Source organism: Mixophyes fleayi, chromosome 5 (genome assembly GCF_038048845.1).
Source record: "Mixophyes fleayi isolate aMixFle1 chromosome 5, aMixFle1.hap1, whole genome shotgun sequence".
In the NCBI taxonomy this organism is placed as follows: Eukaryota; Metazoa; Chordata; class Amphibia; order Anura; family Limnodynastidae; genus Mixophyes; species Mixophyes fleayi.
The window spans coordinates 104,277,777-104,297,554 of NC_134406.1; the positions used below are offsets into that span (position 1 = coordinate 104,277,777).

General features: G+C 40.0%; 1 protein-coding gene across 3 annotated transcripts; it reads left to right on the top strand.

Annotated features, from left to right (window-relative positions):
* The first annotated feature begins 5,880 nt into the window (after positions 1-5,880).
* FIGNL1 (fidgetin like 1) lies at positions 5,881-18,621 on the top strand. Of its 3 annotated transcripts, XM_075212642.1 has the most exons (3): positions 5,885-5,949; positions 6,575-6,707; positions 14,889-18,621. In XM_075212642.1, the coding sequence occupies exon 3, from the start codon at positions 14,897-14,899 to the stop codon at positions 16,898-16,900; it is 2,004 nt and encodes a 667-aa protein (XP_075068743.1). In that variant the 5' UTR covers positions 5,885-5,949; positions 6,575-6,707; positions 14,889-14,896; the 3' UTR covers positions 16,901-18,621. The 3 variants fall into 3 exon arrangements, with proteins under 3 accessions (XP_075068744.1, XP_075068743.1, XP_075068745.1); XM_075212643.1 differs by lacking the exon at positions 6,575-6,707 and having other exon boundaries at positions 5,881-5,949; XM_075212644.1 differs by lacking the exons at positions 5,885-5,949; positions 6,575-6,707 and adding an exon at positions 6,238-6,310.
* The last annotated feature ends 1,157 nt before the right edge of the window (positions 18,622-19,778 follow it).

Consider the following 19,778-nt stretch of genomic DNA (forward strand, 5'->3'; position numbering starts at 1 on the left):
ATGGCAGAAAATTTGTTTTGGGGAAAGAATTTCAGCCTTTCCTTCACCTATCACCCCCTTTGTGTTCAATCCAGATTTCCCGCCGGGTTTATCGGGTATTGACTTTAGAAGTTGGTCTCGGGCAGGGATCACAGGCCTCGGCCAGCTGGTGGAGAATGGTAAACCTCGTTCTTTTATGAACCTTCAAGCATCTTTTTCTTTGCCCTCAACTGAATATTGGAAATATGTTCAGGTGTTACATTACATCAGTACTATTGGTGGGGCCAGATCTCTCGACAGACCCCCATCCCCATATGAAAGTCTGTTTATCTAAATCAGCTCCTGTCCATAGCATATCTGGGTTATACAAACTCTTGATAGAAGACCAATTCAGTGCTCTGCTTGCCTTTGTAGGGTCATGGGAACTCGACCTAGCTCCACATATAACTTCAACCTCATGGCAAAAAATATATACTAATACACACACTTGTTCGTTAAGCATTTTTGTAATAGAGACTCATTATAAACTTTTGACCAGATGGTACAGATGCCCTACAGTGTTACACAAATTCAACCCCCAATTATCCCCCTCCTGCTGGAGATGTTCCGGTTCTTTGGGATCATTAATACATATCTGGTGGGAGTGTTCTTTAATCTCTCCATTCTGGAGCGAAGTTATTAGAATATCTAGTATTATCGTAGGACATGAAGTACCCAAAGACCGTGGCTTCTGGCTATTATCCTTTTCCTCCATTCAATCATCTAATACCCCATTCATACTGCATCAAAATCCCGGGTTTTTCCCGGGGCGAGCTCAAACGACCCGGGTCTTGGTGCAGTATGAATGGTACAAGTCCAAAATCCCGGGTCTAAAAACCCGGGTCTTCAACCCGGGATTTATTGAGGGGTAATTCCCGGGTCGGACCCGGGTTGTCTGCACTATGAATGGTGCAACCCGGTTTTTCCAACCCGGGTTGCACAGAAAACAAGAAGATTGGCTGTCTGCCTGTCAGTGAATCATGAAGAACTGTGGGGCAATGGTGAGGGGTATGTTTTATAGTGCAGATCTGTGTGCAGCATATCTCACAGTGATTCTACTGTGCTGTGTACATACATTTTTTGGAACTGAAGGTGACCTCTCAGTTTTCTTTATTGTTTATTAAAAGGGGAAAGAGTAAAATGTAGTAATTGGGTTTGGATTGTGAGAAAATTAAGAACATCAACCAGAATAGAGCTACAAGTACACTAAATTTGGAATATAAGTAGTATATAAAGGTCATCAACAATTAAAGGTCATTTAGCCAGTCCCTGCAGCTGTATAATGCTCATTCTTCAGCCACAGAGGGGTCACAAAGAAGAAAGCTCAATGTACATGTCAAGTTGCTGCCTCGTTTTATTACCATAGAGTAAAATTAAATTCTAAGCACCAATAGTTATTATCCCTGCACCTTTAAATCACAATATCTTGCCAAAATGAATTGTCAAGGCGTGTTGGAAGGCTGGCCTGAGAGTATGTTCTGCTGCAGTCTACACATTGGTCACACCTTCTTACCATACCCTTTTGTAAATATTGTGCAGGAATCCGAATGATAAGTTCAGTCGCTGAGTGATGAAGAAAGGTACTTAGATCCCAAATACTATACACATTATTATATTGATCGCGTGAATCATCTCATCCCCAGATTATGAGACATATAAATGCTGTGTTCCAGCATTAACCAGTCACCTTTCAATGACATCACCATTTTTCAGCCAATGAAAACTGCTCTGGTGATGACTCCCACAAATTGCCAGGGCACAGACTTGTGCAGTATGAATGGGGTCAATCTGGGAAATTCCCAGGTCCGAGGTGCAGTATGAATGGTGTTTCTGAGCTGGGACGCTCCGAGACCCTGCAAAAACCCGGCTTCAAAAACCCGGGATATTGCAGGGGCGGCAGTATGAGAGTGGTATAAGTACAAAAAAATCATTATTAAGACACCTTAACAATGCAGCTAGAGCAGTCGTACCCACACGCTGGAGATCTCGAACTCCTCCTTCGATTATGGACTGGTTCAATAGAATTGATTATTACATGTCTATGGACGATATTATTTTCTCTGCCAATGATAAATTCTTGGAATACATGGCCACTTGGGCTATCTGGATAGAGTTTAAAGATTCAGATGACTTCAAATATGTATGCTCTGCATTTGTTTAGCTTCACATATCCCTCTCCCTCTACCGTCCCCCTCTCCTATTGTGTTCTTTCTTCATCTACTCCCTCCTTATGTTCCCTATGTGTCTCCCTTCTCTTTTGGGAGTGTACTTGATGTTATGTCTATTGTTGTTTGTGTATATTAAGTGGTTGTCCATTTTTTACAATTGTTGACTACTTGCAACATATTTTTTCATATTTATGTGCAACAATGTAATACCCTTGTTTGCTCGCATTGAATAAATAAAGAATATCTAAAAAAAAAAAAAGGAATTAAAATGGCATCATCTCACGTAAATAAAAATAATATAGCCATCTTCCCACTAGAAACACTTAGAAAACAGTCCCAGGTGTACATATCTATATCTTCCCACTGGAAACACATAGAATAGTGTCAGTCGTGTATATCTACACTTAAAAGGCCTTCATCCCACATAAATAAAAAAATATACTGCTGTTTTGCTTGAATAAATCATTACATGCAAATTTATTTGTAATTTTTATATTTTATTACATTATTTTTTTACCTACAGATATGTATATTAAAATGTAATTTACTTATTGTGCATTCTTTTAAAAAATGAAACATATTTTAGATATAAAATATTACTTTGTTTTAAATACAGCTACTGTAATGCGTATGTTGCTTTTCCTCTATTCTATTTGATGTTGAATACTTTTGTGTCAAAAAAGACAAAAGTTTCATAGGAGTGATACCTTTATTGGCTATCCAAAATAAATTTTTATATTTGCTAGCTTTCAGAGCACGGAGGCCCCTTCATAAGGCAAGTTTACAAATGAATGGCTGAGAAAAGGGCACAACATTTAAGAGATGTTAAATCAAGCAATTTGTACAGGGGGTGGATACATTATAAAGATAAGCTAAAGTAATAAAACAAAGGTTTTCGTTACGGATGAAAGAGTGAAAGTTCTAGGAGTTCAGAGATCTGGAGTCACTCTGCTGTGGGGTGTGAAGTGTGTCCATGTAGTGGGTTGTAAATCTAGGTGTGTTAGGTTGAGTCCTTGAGCCAATGACTGGAATGTTCTTATCAGATTATTTTATCTTATTCCCAGATTTTTCTCTCCGTCATTTTTTTAATTTTTTTTCAGCATTAAGACTTTTAAATCTGTCATATTGTGTCCTGGTCCAGAGAAGTGTTTGCCCACAGGGGTGTCCAGAGTCTTTTTTATGGTGTGTCTGTGTAGATTCATCCTGGATTGCAGTTTCTGCTTGGTCTCCCCAATGTAGATTCCCTCAGGGCACCCCACACACTGTATCATGTGCACCACATTCGAAGATGTACATGAGAATGTGTCAGTGATTTTATAGTCCCGTTGTGTGTTGGGTATGTGGACTGTGTTTGTTGGTAGGACATGGATGCAGGTTTGGCATTTTTTGTTTTTGCAAGGGAAGGTACCAGTCTCTAATGGTGATGAGAGGGCACTTCTAACAAGGAAATTTCTTAAGTTCGGATGTTGTTTGCATGAAAGGAGAGGTACCATATTTCCCCTTGTATGCTTCCATGTATAAGACGCACCTTAATTTTGGCCCTGAAATTTGAAAAAAAATATATTACGGTAGCTGTCAAAAAGTGTGCGGAAATTGCAGGGGCTTGCTGTCTGCGACTGCACACTATGTGCAGGTCCGTTCGGCAGAGACAGGCAGGGAGAGTGTGCTGCCTGGCTGCTCTGATTGTGTTTTAAACAAAAAAGGTGCATCTTATACATGGGGAAATATGGTAAATCTGACAATATTTCCTTCAGTCTATTGTCTTTCTGAAATATGGGCTGAAGATCAGCAATATTCCCCAAGATGTTCATGTGGAGATTGTAAGTGACCAATAGGAGCACCCTGCTGTTGTTCTCCTTCTGTTTGTAATCCAGGAGGCTACTCCTTGGGATTCTTGTGGATCTGTGAACTGTTCATCTATAACTATTGGATGGTATCCTTGTTGTAAGAATGTATTCCTCAGTTATAGCAGGTGTTGTTTTCTGTCTTCACTGCCTGAACAAATCCGAATGTATCTCAGAGCTTGACTGTAAATGATGGACTTCTTTATGTGTCAGGGGTGAAAGCTGATCCATCTCAGATATGCTGGGCGGCCTGTAGGTTTATGATAGACTGGTGTTTGTATAGTATTGTTTTTATTGTATAGGGTCATGTCCATGAAATGTATCTGAGATCGTGAGTAGTTAAGAGTGAGTTTGATGGTTGGGTGAAACTTGTTGAAGTTTTTATGGAAAGTCAGCAGCTCATCTTCAGACCCAGTCCAGATTAGTAGCAAATCATCAATATAACGTACGTATGCTAGAGGTTTCATTGTGCAAGTTGATAAGAATTCCTCCTCTAGATTAGTCATGAAAAGATTAGCCTACTGAGGTGACATCTTACTACCCATGGCACTTCCCAAAAGAAAAGTAATTATGATTATGAACCTGATCAGCTGCAGGGGCGGCTCTGCGGCTAGACTGTTTATTTGAATGTAGTGTTGGCATGCGGCTTTGCCATCTGTCACTCACCGGACTGTGAGTGCCATTTCTCCTGTGTTCAGGAACCGTGGCCGTCCGCCATCCTGAGCGTCTGCGCATGTGCAGCCCTTATGAAACCTTCAGTACCTGTTGCTTTTAATTAATTGGATGATCAGGCAACCCTCCCTATTTATACCACCTGTGATCATTACCTAGTTGCCTGATCTTGGAGTCTCATTCCCCATGAGCCTCTGAAGGTGTTCCTGTGTTTCCTCGTGTATTCAGCTCCAGCTGATTCCTGTCTACTATGATTGTGGTTTCCAGACCACTTCAACTCTCCTGTGTTCATCGTGTCTGCACTCAGCTGATTCCTATCTGCTACTGCTGCCGGATTCCAGACCGCCTCAACTCTCCTGTGTTCAGCGTGTCTGCTCTCCGCTGCCTCCGTTACTACTGCCGGGTTCCAGACCGTCTCAACTCTCCTGTGTTCATCGTGTCAGCTCTCCACTGATTCCTATCTGCTACTGCTGCCGGATTCCAGACCGTCTCTACTCTCCTGTGTTCAGCGTGTCTCCCCTCCGCTGCCTCCGCTACTACTACCGGATACCAGACAGCCTCAACTCTTCCGTGTTCATCATGTTTCCAGGTTTACTTACTACTGCTTCCTGAGTATTGCTCCTTTGATTAACGGTTACCTTTCGTGCGCTGCACCAACCTGATTACCGCTTCCATCCTCCAGTGGTCTCTCCTCCTGCCGGCGTTCAGCCGTTCAGGTATCCCTGCACTTCTCCTTGACAGCCTGCTCTCCTGAACCGCGGTATGCATACTTTCCATTGACTTTGCTATTGTATTGCATATCCGTCTGGACTGTGTTGTGTTCATCTCCGGAGTCTTCCATCTACTGAAGCTATTGTTACTATTGACTTTGTTTCCTATTACCTGGACGTGGTTGGCTTCGCCATCTGTGGCATGATTACACAGTTCAGAAATTGAGTCCTATGTCCATGTATTAATGCCTATGGAGGTGGCCATTTTCATGGAGACCAAGATTTAATCAAAGACTGACAGGTAAGATAACATGACCAGTAATGGAGACAGAAACTTCAGTCTTTAGAGCTTCATTAGCTGCTTTTCTTTAAGCATAGTTGCCTACTCTCCCAGAATGCCCCGCCCCCTGCTGTAATTGGCCAAAATTGTGATATTGTTTAGGGGGCAGGGTCAAAATGATGTGATTTGTCAAGCTCTGCCCCTGCACGCCCACCTCCCCCGGGATCTCCCTGAAGCCAAGGAGGAAAAGTTGGCAAGTATGTGTAATTTGTTTCTGGGGTGGGGGATGGCCTGATAAATGTAATGTTTTATTATAATGGATGTATCAATGCCCCATGTTGACCACACCCCCTACATAATGTGACCACGCCCTTGGCGGCACCGCCGCTGGGCTGCAGCACAGTTTTTTTTCTGCTCAACAGAGGTGGACCTGTATGCTTCAAATACCAGGGCTGATTTTTAGTCCCAGTCCGCCCCTAGCTGGTCAGACGTCATTTAATCTTTTTGACTGTCCTATTCTGTTGCTTGAAAAAAAAGCAACAGATGAGGACAGCTGTCATGCGGCACAAAAAGTGGAGAATTTGTGGGACACATGTTATGTCCCCACTTCAAAATTTGGTAAGTTACCAACCCCTGAAGTAAACAGTAATTAATTTTAGCCATTCCGAATTTCTGAACTCCCTGAAAACTGCTCCGTACTGCAGCAAGGTAATAACACATAAAACAGCATTGTCCACTGAATTGCATTAGCCACATAAAGATGGCCGCAGATTTTCCTTTGTTGCTCATTTAAACGTCATATCACTGCTTGAATAATAGTATTTCACAATGCAGAGTTGAAACACTAGAGGAGATAACAGTATGTTTCACTTTGGTCTCCAGTACAGGAGAGTCGAGTGTTTGTGACGTAACCTTTAGAAAGGACGACACCGCGGGAAAAATAATGTTTATGAGTTACGGAGCAGACTGTCCCCGGCAATAGGAGCCACACATCTAAGTTTTCATTTGTGTCACGGTATGTGCGAATGGGACTCAACGTAGTCGAATTACGTGATTTAGCTTTACTGCTTATTATATGTCTTCGTCTTCTCTCGTATAACACGGACAGTACAATTTCAAGTATTTTCTGACAATTTACATGTTGTATCGGTTAGGACAGTACCGCGCTTTTCTGCATATGTCTTTTACTGTGTCTGTTGTTACTGAGTTACTATATAATGATGAGTATTAGCCTTGATTGTAACAGCAACTGGACGTACTTCGAATAATTTGCCAAGCAGGAAAGTATTCCTGTAAGTTGCATTTAGATCTTGGTAACATTAATATTCCACTCGCCACTCCTCCTTCTATTCCATCCTAAGATATAAATGGATCAAATAGCAAATGCATTTTACCAGCTATTCATTTATGATACAGTACCATAGTAAAGCTGATGAAAATGACACTATCTTCATCGTGTGTGTGTGTGTGTAATATATATATATATATATATATATATATATATATGTGTGTGTATGTATACCACCAACGCCCATTCTAGCCCCATCTTATGAATGTTAATTCAGATTCCACTTAATACAGATTTATTATTCACTGCTTCTCTTTGTGTTTCCGACAGTTCAAACTTCTAAAGAAATAATTTGGTGCGTTTTCATATATCATCTATTTACAACACACCAGTATAAAAAGGACTGATGTTCTAAGGAGATTGAAACTCACTATGGAGCTAACATTTCTACCTGCCCGTGTCCCATTTGTGATGTTTTGGGAATGCTGCAACAAGAAATAGAATCCGCAGGGGCAGTAATCCTAAAAGCCTCCTCTATTAGACTTTATGTGTATATGTGTGTATTGAAACTGTTAAAAGGATTTCATTGAGCGGATAGCTCACTGGTCATTTGTGATAATATAACCGTGATGACACCATCATTTAAAGGTAGTGTTTTTCAGGCAAGAACGGAGGGTGGTGCGGATTGATATGAATTGGTCGCTTATAGGAACATCTAGTGGCCATTTGGAGTTGGACTCTATACTTATTCCATAGTTCAAATTTGTGCAAAAAATATTGTTCTTCTAATGAAGGTCAAAGAAGCTCTTGTGGAGGATGCCACCTTCTGCCTACCGTTCAAAAACACCCAAGCTGGACATATAGTCAGCGTGACAAACATCAATGCCAAATACAAAAAAATGGTGTTCTGAGACCGTACAATAACGTACATTGCCCTATACATTATTTCTCTAATGGCATGGGGAGGGAGGGAAATTAATCAAGCTGTGGGTTTATAAAAGTGGGGATTTTGCCTATAGTAACCAATCAGATTCTAGCTGTCATTTATTTAGTACATTCTATAAAATGACAGCTAGAATCGGATTGTTTGCTATAGGCAATATCTCCACTTTTTCAAACCCGCAGCTTGATAAATTTACCCCTGGGTCTCTTACCTGCCCAAGGATCTGTCTACTGCTTCCTAATACAGTGGAAAACACTGAAGGATGTACATTCTTAGGAAGTTTAACCCACTTGTTGGCTGTTACCCTACCCAGTTAGGAACTTTGGTACTGAGGATGTTCTTCTAGAAGACTCCTGAGGTGACTGTAGTTTACAGTATATAAAGTGCTTTATCTCCGCAGTGGCACAGAACTATGTGTGATCAGTTCCCTTTTGAGAAACTGAGGAGGAGCAGTGCATTTGGGAATGGGGATAATAATAAAAGATGGGGTAATAATGGTAGGGGTTAAATTCAATTAATTATAAGATGGCAAATTACTGAGGGAGGGTTAATTATTGATGCAGAACGGAGAGGTTAATGAGGAGGAGGGGGTTAATGATATTATATTAATGGAGAAATGATAGAGTAGGCCTGACCAGCCTGTGGCACTCCAGTGTTGTGAAACTACACATTCCAGTATGGTTTGCCAGTAGATAACTGGCAGGGTATCCTGGGGCTTACAGTTTCAAAACACCTGGAGAGCCACAAGTTGGCCAGATGTGTGATAGAGGAGGCTTGATGATGGGGACAAGCTGGTAAAAGTGATGGAGGGAGAAGCTTGATAGCTGGATTGAGTGGATGATGATGATGCTGAGGAGTTTAAGGAGAGAAAAGTAGCAGAAAGAATGGACTTGAGGGGGCATAATGCAGTGAGATGCTGAAGAAGAGGATTAAGGTGGAGATAAGGATTGTGAAGTGGATTGAAGGGGGTGTCGTATCTTTAAAATGGTTGCTATGTGTGTGGCTTTAAAAATGTTTTAAAATTTGTCTGACTCCTAAACGTTTTGACTTACTCCTAGATTCTAAAATATCGTCAAGTCCTGATGTACACAATGTACTCTGTTAGGAAGTTATTACAGCCAGTAAACATTTTGGATATGGAGCAATATTTGCATTCTTCCTTGCAAAATTGCTCAGACTGGGTTTGGATGTTGGGAAGTAGCAATGGACGACGAGGTATCTCATCCTTATGATCCTCCCGTAGAGTCCCTTTTTGTGGAATGCTTTGTAGATTGTTCATTTTAGGAAACTTCGTACTGCTACCATTTCTGTACAATGAATTGCACCAATTTATTTTTAATGCTTTTTTCATTGGTCTATTATCCTTTCCCAGATTTGTGTTCTATAATCCATATATCTAATTAGTTTGCAATGGTCATTTCTTTTAACAGCTTATTTCTGGGATTTTAATATAATTTCATTAGGCCCTCAGAGAGAAGGATATTTGTATTTACAAAGATGATTGAATTCACGTATTTAAAAAAAATTAGTGGATCACCTATCAACAAAATGAGTGTTAAGTAATTCATTCTATCAGTGGATATTTGAGCATTTTAAAATGTAGTAAGTTCTGTTTTTAATTTAATCTAAAGTTTTTGGAATATTTATTTTGATTTGACATGGTGCTCAGCGCCCCAAATGAGTGCTGACTGAGGCTGAGCACGAGGAACATTTAGGTATTAACTCCATCGGCTATGGTGAGTGATAATACTAATAGTAGGCAGTCAGAGGGCAGGACATACATGTTCCCTGCAAGTATAGGATTAAGTTTGTCGTGAACTGCAGCTGGTGTTACAATCCAGGTTGACTGCATCAATTTTTAATTTTCATGGCAGCCAGATACCAGATAGTCTAGTTCTGACACATTAGAACAATTACTTTCCCCCTCTAAAAGTGCACATTTTTTTTGTTTGTTTACAATGGGGAATAACCGTAAATAATTTCTTTTTTTTTCTTGCCTGGGCACATAAAACACATATATGTTTCACCATACTAAAAGGTAGTATCCTTAATGTGTAGGCCGAATATTCATTTTTTTTATGACTCGGTAAGTAGATATTTTTTCTGTCCATACCAGACAGGGCAGGCATCTATTTAATTTATCTACCATTCAGTGCGCGGTACTAAATATTTTGCTAGTTGATACCTTGACAGCCCCAAGTACAGACTAGTATATATTTTCCATTTGATCCCCATGCTTCCTTGGGTACTAAAGAAGGCCAAGCGAGAGTGCTCCAGTAATTCGGGTAGCACCATGCTGGCCATGAAGATCTTGGTATGTCGACATTCTAAACATTGCAGAACCACCATGCAGACTGCCTCTACGAGAAGATTTTCTAAGTCATGGCCCATTTTACAACCAAGACTTTGCTTGGCTGGCTTTAATGGTGTGGCTGTTAAGGCCATGGTTCTTCGAGCCAAGAGACTATCAAAGAAGGTCATTCAGACCAAACATCTCCGGATGGAATCTGTCAACTCAATCCTCAAAGCAGTGGAAACAGGAGATTTTCTGACAACAATAGACTTAAAGGATGCATATTTTCGTATTACAGTCACATCCCATCACCAGCAATTTCTGAGAATTTGCATTTAAGGGCGCCGCTTCCAGTTCAATTGCCTTCCGTGAGGCATTTCCACAGCTCCAAGAACATTCACCAAGGTCCTTATAGTTCTCATATCGGCACTCGGGGAAAGAGGAGTGACCTTGTGGCCTTATCTGGGCGATATTCTAATTTCGGCAAAGTCAGAAGAGGCAGCCTTGGAAGTTACATCCCAGGTAATCCAGTTTCTGCAACGGCACGGTTGGGTGGTCAATATATTAAAAAGCCATCTGATAGCGTCACAACAGCTTGTGTTTCCAGGAGTGCAAATAAATACAAGAAAAGACAAAGTCTGCCCCTCTCAAGAGAGGGCGGACAAAATCCGGTCCTTAGCGCACCAAGTTCAAATTCAACCTCGTGTGTCAGCGCGAACGTGTCTGCGCCTCCTAGGAATGTTTTCCTTAACAACAGGTATCCTCCCGTGGGCAAGATGGCATATAAGAGATCTTCAAGCAAACCTCTTTGCACAGTGGGGTCTCTAGACTCCAAAATCAACCTCTCAAGATCAGCGAGGCAGTCCTTACGTTGGTGGCAGCTCCCAGGCCTGAGAAAACAAGGTGTGACACTCTCGGTGCCAGACTAGTGTGTCCTTACCACAGACGCCAGTTCACTGGGCTGGGGTGCTCACATGCAAGATATGGTCACGCAGAGCACTTGGCGAGACGAAGAGAGAGTTCTTCAGTGAAACATCTTAGAGATGAGAGCAGTCTGGCGTGCAATCCAGTACTTCCAGCACTATCTATGAGCCAAGCATCTACGAGTCTTCTCCGACAACAGGACTGCAGTAGCCTTTATAAACAAGCAAGGTGGTACCATGAGCTGGGCAATGTTGGCCGAAATAACCGCATTGATGGAATGGGCAGGGGCGAACCTGAAATATCTCTCAGCCCTTCACGTAGCAGGCAAAGACAACCTAGTGGCAGACTACTTAAGCAGACACCAAATCCACCCAGGAGAATGGGAGCTGCACGAAGAAGTCTTTCAACTTAAACAACGCAGATTTGGAATTCCAGAGATAGACCTGATGGCCAAAGGAAGCAATGCAAAGGCACCCCTCTTCTACTCCCGTTACAGAGACAGCAAGGCCCTATGGATAGATGCCCTGTCAATGCAGTGGAGCTTCAAGCTGGGGTTTGTGTTTCCTCCCTTTCCAGTCATCCCTCAGGAATTAAGGAAAGAGAAGGTGGAGGTGGTAGCAGTCCTCCCGGCATGGCTGCGTCGTCCCTGGTTATAGCACGGAGAATGTTGCTTGAACATCCATGGCCATAACCGGTCAGGCCAGACCTCATACATCAGGGTTCAGTTCTACATCCAAATTCAGACTCTCTTGATTTGATGGCATGGAGACTGAGAGACAATTACTGAAATCCAAATGGGTCTCAGATGAAGTAATAGACATTCTAATTCAGACCAGGAAAAAGAATTCCTCTGATTTATTACAGAATTTGGAAAAAATTTAGGGGACATGGCCAAGGATCCCATGTCTGCCAATGTGCCGGATGTGTTAGAATTTCTCAAAGATGGTTTTGTTAAAGGACTAGCGCCCTCTACATTAAAGGTGCAAGTATCTGCTCTTAGCATCCTTCTTGATATCAAACTGTCATCTCAGGGTCTTGTCTTCTAGTTTTTTCAAGGACTGAAGAGGTTGCGTCTGAGACGGAAACCATTCTTAGTCCCTTTGGCACCTTAATATTGTCTTGGACAGTTTATCCTTTTGAACCTTTGTTAAGACATATCTCTCAGGTGCCTCACTCTGAAGGTGCTCTTTTTGGTGGTAATCACTTTGGCTCGTCGAATAAGGGACATACATGTATTGTAGTGTGAAGAACCCTTTCTGAATATCTATGAAGATAGTCATTTTGAAGACTAATCTGGATTATCTACCCATGGTTGTATCTTCTTTCCATATCAATCAGGAATTGATTCTGCCATCTCTCTACCCTCATCCCACTAATAGTGACGAATCGCGTCTCCATACTCTAGATCTGGTGAGAGCTATATCTCCGTACATTATCAGGACAAAAATCTTAGGAAGACAAAGCAACTATTTGTACTTCCTGAAGGTCCTCGCAAAGGACATGCCTCATCCAAACCCACATTGGCAAAGTGGATCAGAGAAGTGATTGCACAGGCCTACTGGGGGAAAGGGTGTGAAGTACCTAGGATACTGAAGGCGCATTCAACTAGGGTGGTAGCGACCTCCTGGACACACACAACCCATGCATCCCCAACCAACATCTGTAAGGCAGCCGGATGGTCGTTGATGCACACCTTTTCTAGCCATTATCTTCTTGACGTTTCAGTCTCTAAAGAGATACCGTTTGGGAGTAAGATTCTCCAGCAAGTGCTGTAAATAAATTTTCTGTTTGCCCTTATTAAGGTGTTGGTTTTATTGCCCTCCCAATTTATTTTACTTCTTTGGTATATCCCATTGTGTGGGTTGCCAAGGAGTCGGGAAAGGAAAATTGAGAATTATACTCACCGTTAATTTCCTTTCCTTGAAATACTCCATGACAGCCCTATATTTTCCCACCCTTGTTCTGATAGTTATGTATGGACGGCTTGGGAAGTTGAGAAAGACACTATGGAGAAGGAGGAGCTGCCTTATATAGGGGCCAGGTGGGACAAATTTTCTTCCTGTCTACACTAGCTGATCAGGGGATTAACCCATTGTGTGGGCTGCCATGGAGTATTTCAAGGAAAGGAAATTAACGGTGAGTATAATTCTCAATATTTTTGTACTTAACGTTAAATCCATTTGTCTGATTCCAGTTGGGGGACACAGTGTTCCCATTCCTTTTTCACTCCTTTTGTAAGGTTGAGTGTTCTTGTTTGAATGTCCTGTCCTTTTAGTGTTTGTTTAAAAAAAAACAAAAAAAAAAAAACTTGGAAGCTATTGGTGGAGGGATATAGTAGTGAAGGAGCTTGATTTCAAACAAGTTTATAGTTTAGAATTGTTGCCTACTCCAACACCCTCTATACCCCCAAGGTAAGCAGTGTCATCTAAATAGTCAGAGATTTAACGGTAACTACAAAAATCTAATTTATTTTTTTTCATGCATTTTCTTACATTTTTAAATTGAAACACAGTATGCACTCAATAATGTTAAATAGAAAGAGAGGACAATTGATGAGCTAAAATAAATATATAACTAAGGTGTATGCTTCTTTATCCTGCTATCTAGCTATGAGTCTCTTTGCAATATGGAAGTTAATGTGGGGCAGAGTTGTTTGCTTGTAGTCTCCTAGGGAGTAATGTGCACATATGGGTGGACTTGCAAATATGGGTGAGATCATTAGTATTCTAACAGACATGTTATGCATTGCGATTTGATCTTTTTTTCAGCAGCCTTTCCATGAGTACTGCGAGGGATATCTTTGTTGTTTGTTATGGAGTGGAAAATAACTACATAATTTTACTTTTTAACTGCAATGAAATTCAGTATGAACATTTCAGCATAGTTTAATTTTAATTGTCTTTAGGCCTTATACATAAGGGTTCTTTTAAGACTTCCAGGGTGCTGCAACCAAGCTGTGAATGCAGAAAAAAATTAGGGATCGTTCATTAATTTGGTACACTCACTTGCTATGAACACAAAGCAGTCTTTGGACATCGTATAATATTTTAAGAAACAGTCACCAAAGGTGTTAATAAGCCCTAATTTTCTGTGTCTTTGCAACTCATTTGAAAGAGTATGAACTACTTACCATAGAAGCCTTACACAGTTGGTCATCCCCTAACTTCGACCACTGCTATTGGGGAAATATGGCATTCTGGTGGAGGTTGCTAATTATACACATGAAGGTACAACATACTTTTATGTCCATATGTATGATGATGAAATAGATAAAAGTTGTTACCAGTCTTCTATAAGTCATTGGAATTTTTCATCAGCAATTTATATTTATTTGTAGTAATGGCATTTTTGGATAATATGGTGGTCTGCGATATGTTTTTGACTGAAAATAAAATGTTTGAACTATGTTGCAAACAGACTGCATGTTTGAAGATGAAGACCATAGGCCATGAAGTAACGCATACTTAAATTCTGTTATATTTTCTGTTATTAATGTAGATTTGTGAGGCGCCAGAGGGCTCCACAGCGCCGTACAGTAGGGAAAACAGTACATACATAAAACGGGCATACAAGGGAGACAAAATAAACACAAACATGAAAACAGGGTATGGAGGGCCCTGCTCATTAGAGAACTTACGTTCTAAGTGAATGTAATTTTCTATAATCATTTCTTTTGTTTTTCTTTTATGGTAATATATACATTCTGCTACAGTGTATGTAAAGTTTTTATTTATTTTGTGTTTTCTAGGCAAAACTATGCAGACCCCTAAACCCAGCTCTGTTTACCTCAGTGAATGGCAAAAAAATGTGTTTGCTTTGAATTCTGGCACCTGTTCCCCAGAACAGAAGGCAGATGTGTATCGTGCACATATCTCACAGATTCAGTATGCATGGGCAAACTCTGAGATCTCCAAGGAATCGGCAGTCCACCTGTTCAAGAAGTATACTGAAAGGTACGCTGCCATTATTGACTCTGACAAGGAGGGGACTGGCCTGAATAACTACGCAGACAGCATTATTGCTTTGGCCAGATGTCCACGGAATGACAGTGACAAGTGGCAATCTTCTTTGACTACCAGCAATGTTTTAAAATTAAAAAGTGTGCAGAAGATGTTTGAGACTGCAAGAGCAGAACAGCAGTCTCTGGTGACTAAAGCAGATGCATCGGTCAGGGTTGGTAATAGGGTCAGCACATTTGGAAGTTCGTTGGTTGCAAGTAATGTCCTTAGCAGTTCAGGGCATACAAAAACAGAACATGCCTCATTAGAATGCCCGATAACAAAAGATAACTCAAACTTTTTTCAAGACCCAAAACTATCAGCTGCATCAAATACTAAAGGTTGTACAAATGCAAATTTCTCACCATCTGGTCCACACTGCAGTAAACAATTTGTGGCAACACCGCTATTTGGAAATAATGATTCCAAAATTTCTGCAAATGTATGTAGTATGCCTGGGCAAAATATGTTTTCTTCCAGTGCTACATATTCAGGAAAGCGGAAAACCTTTTATTCAACAGGAGAAGAAATTTTGGATACACGCATAGAACGTCAGAGGCAGCCAGTTAGCAGACGGTTTCCAGCTGATTGCGGCCCAGCAGATGAAAGTAGCTTTAAAACTGCAAAAGAACAGTTGTGGGTCGATCAGCAGAAAAAGTATAATGGCCAGCCCCAGCATAACACAGGACCTGGAACATACAGTACTGGAAAAAAGTCACTGGGAGCTGCTCGCTCTCGTGGACTTCATGGAAAATTTGTTCCTCCAATTGCTAAGCAAGATGATGGGGATGATGGCTATGTAGCACAGAAAAAAGCTTATGGAGATAGTAGCAGTGAGACAAATTTGCCATCTGATGAGCGTTTGAGAAACCTAGAGCCTAAAATGATTGAATTGATTATGAGTGAGATTATGGATCATGGTCCTCCACTTAACTGGGATGATATTGCTGGTTTGGAGTTTGCCAAAACTACTATAAAGGAAATAGTGGTATGGCCAATGTTAAGGCCAGATATTTTTACTGGCCTTCGAGGGCCTCCAAAAGGCATTCTGCTCTTTGGACCTCCAGGGACAGGAAAAACTCTAATAGGCAAGTGCATTGCTTGTCAATCTGGTGCCACTTTTTTTAGCATCAGTGCATCCTCACTGACTTCTAAATGGGTTGGTGAAGGAGAGAAGATGGTTCGTGCTCTGTTCACAGTAGCAAGGTGTCACCAGCCTGCTGTGATCTTCATAGATGAAATAGATTCTCTTTTATCTCAGCGTGGTGAAGGTGAGCATGAATCTTCAAGAAGAATCAAAACAGAATTTTTAGTGCAGCTAGATGGTGCCACAACTTCCTCAGATGACCGCATACTTGTGGTTGGTGCAACTAACAGGCCTCAAGAAATAGATGAAGCTGCTAGAAGGCGGCTTGTTAAGAGACTGTACATTCCTCTTCCAGAAGCCTCAGCCAGAAAGCAAATTGTTGTTAGCTTGATGTGTCGGGAGCATTGCAGTCTCACCGAGCAGGAAGTGGAGGCTATAGTTCTACAAGCTGATGGCTTTTCTGGTGCAGACATGACGCAGCTTTGTCGAGAAGCTGCCCTCGGTCCTATTCGTAGCATTCAAGCAATGGATATTTCAACCATTACACCTGAACAAGTCAGATCCATTGCTTACATTGATTTCCAAAATGCTTTTCAGACGGTGAGGCCCAGCGTCTCTAAGAAGGATCTAGAATTATATGAAAACTGGAACAAAACTTTTGGGTGTGGGAGATGAAAATAAATCCATTTGTCAAACAATTATTTATTATGACACCGCTATGGATGTATCAAATCTTTCAAAGGTTATTATAAACAGATCTCTGTTGTAATAAATTTCTATTGCAAATTTATCTGGCAGCATTTATCATCTTTATATGTTTTATGTCCTGATCTCTTTGCTCCACAAACATGTTTTTCACTTTAGCCAATGCAATAATTTTGGTTTATCTAAATTGTATTTTATAGGCATCAATAAAGACAATTGTACTGCATGTCCACATTTTTTTATCCTGTATTTCTAATTAAAGTACAAAAGTGTTATAATAGACAAGCCTGTTTATCGTTTCCAGCACTGGTAATCTGTTACAAACTATTCTGCTCTCCGATACATTGGTTTGAGAGTAATTTAAACTTAGAGCCCCTGTTACCAGGTTCTACATGTTCTTTTTATCTTTAACTTGGCACACTATCTTGTGCAATGTGTAATTAAAAAAGCAAAACAAATTAACAGGCTTTCTCCATACACCAGTTCAAATTGGAGGGCACACATAATATAGTGTGTACTCTCCTAACTCAACTCTGCTTTTGAGCCAAGCTGTCAGTATACATGATTTGTATTACTAATTTTTGAAACGGCTTATGATTTAAAATATATTTTTATGACCATTTCCTGTAAAAACTACTATAAACTGGATAACTAATAACACCACCAAATTTACTACCTTTTATAATACACAAGTTATGACAGTATTTGTATATTAATTGCAATGTATAGACTATAAATAATATACTTGTAAATGGTTACTTTGGTTGTGTTCATTAGAAAAACGTGAATTATAAGGAATATCTTGGAGATCATATTCTTTTATAGAGGTCACAGATCTCCAATGTCACTTATAATATCCTTTTATAGTAGAGGGCCTAATAAATTTGTACTTGTGTTGGAAATAGAAATGATCAATTACATAGTATGTGTGACTACATTCAATAAGGTGCAAAAATAATGTTCAACTAGTGTAGACAATTTGTGAATATGCATTCACATGTTAACCGTTTAAATGAGAACAAATTATAGACATTCATTTATAATATAGCACATAATTTAAAGATTAGCATGTGCTTAAAAAAAAAAAGGGAGTTCTTGTTTTTGCCTGTTCTGCACATATAGTATTAGCACCAAAGGAAATGTTTAATTACAGTACTGTCTTGAAAGTGCCCAGAAGGTGGTGCTGTTTTGTTACATACACACGTTCTTAAGAGTGCTCCTTTTTTTTGTTCTTATATTTTCCATTGCAAATGTTTCACTTTTTTATATGACTAAAGTCTACATTTCTTGCTACAAAGTGCCACGGGAAGATTGAGTTTTGTCACCACAAGTGCAAATACGGTGTTTATTAGTAATTCAAGGTACATATTTTTACAGTTGATAACACTGCATTATGACCAGATGAAATCATTTAGACCTATTTTATTCTTTTTGCCATGCATTACTTGTAAAAGTTTGCCTTGAAAACTTTATTTACTGAAAAGTTTGCCTATCTGGTTTCAGACATGCCTGCTAGTTGTCTTCTCTGCCTATACCTTTCTACTTTTTGTATGTTAGTAAAACCTATCTAAAGCTGGTAGATGTTCATGGGATGAACACTGTGTATGACTATAAGTCACGCGCCTATTCCTAACCATTTGATTTGTTGTTGTGTTTGTTCTATTTAAACTCATAAACAACATACGAAATAATTATATTTGGCATGTGTATTATAACCTAAATGTGGAAAAATCTGTAAATGTGTGGCTGGAGGTGGTATGCTGTTATGTCACTGGTAGGCACTGTAAAGTTCTGTTTGTGTTGATCTTGGTTATTTGTGTGTTTTTATATATTTTTGTAAGTTTTTAACTGTACTAAAGTACTGGTCCCATTATTACTCACAATGTCTACTTTATTTTCATTTTAACATTGTAGTGAATGGGTTGTTCACTTTGTAATGTGCTCTCTACTCTGCTGCAGTGTAACATGGTAAAGATGAGACTTCCAAGCTGGAGGAGACTGGCATTTGAAGGTTTACTTCTATGGTTATAGTTCCACAGTGCTGGGGCCATGGCTTAGATGGGGCCCTATCTGTGTAAAGTTTGTAATGCTCTCCACTGTGTTTGCATGGGGTTCCCCCAGGTTATTCGGTTTTCTCTCACAGTCCAATAACATACTAGAAGGCTAATTGGCTTTTAACAAAATTAACCCTTATGTGTGTTTTTCCATGTTAAGGAATGCGATTGTAAGCTTCACTGGGGCAGTGACTGATCTGAATGCTTACATATTCTCTGGAAAGCAATACGTAAGATTTAGGCACTATATAAATAACTGTTTTTAAACACCAACTTCTGACTACATAAGGTTGTATTTCCTGGAATGCAAATGACTGACTCCAAGGTACTAACAGAGAACAGCAATGGATAAACGCATAAGGGTAGAGAGAGGAGGTTGGTTTGAAATGGACCACCAATTTAACAATTGTAAACATCTGTTCTACACTCTAGTGCTATATCATTTTGTAATTGCCTAAATTACAAGTTTCTTTATATAAAAGCAAATAAAAATATTCACAAAAATATAAGGAAAAGTTCACTGAAGTTGTATTTACATTTGTTTCATAACAGTGCATGTTTTGTTTTTCGGCATTTCAGACAATGCAGTATCCTTTTTTGGGAATTTCTGATAGGAAAATATTTCCCCTCCACATGGTTTTTATCGGGAATAGTTTTAGTTATGATACAATCTTAGACCTTCACCTTAGTTGTCTTGTCAGTAATACCATTGTTAAACTCTTTAGACGGCCTTCTTTTAAAGTCAATGAGTGGTAACTGAGAAAATAGCATATCCTCATCTGCAAAGCATATGT

Excerpts from the sequence above, each read along its gene's own strand:
- FIGNL1 (XM_075212643.1), top strand. The coding sequence starts at position 14,897 with ATGCAGACCCCTAAACCCAGCTCTGTTTACCTCAGTGAATGGCAAAAA.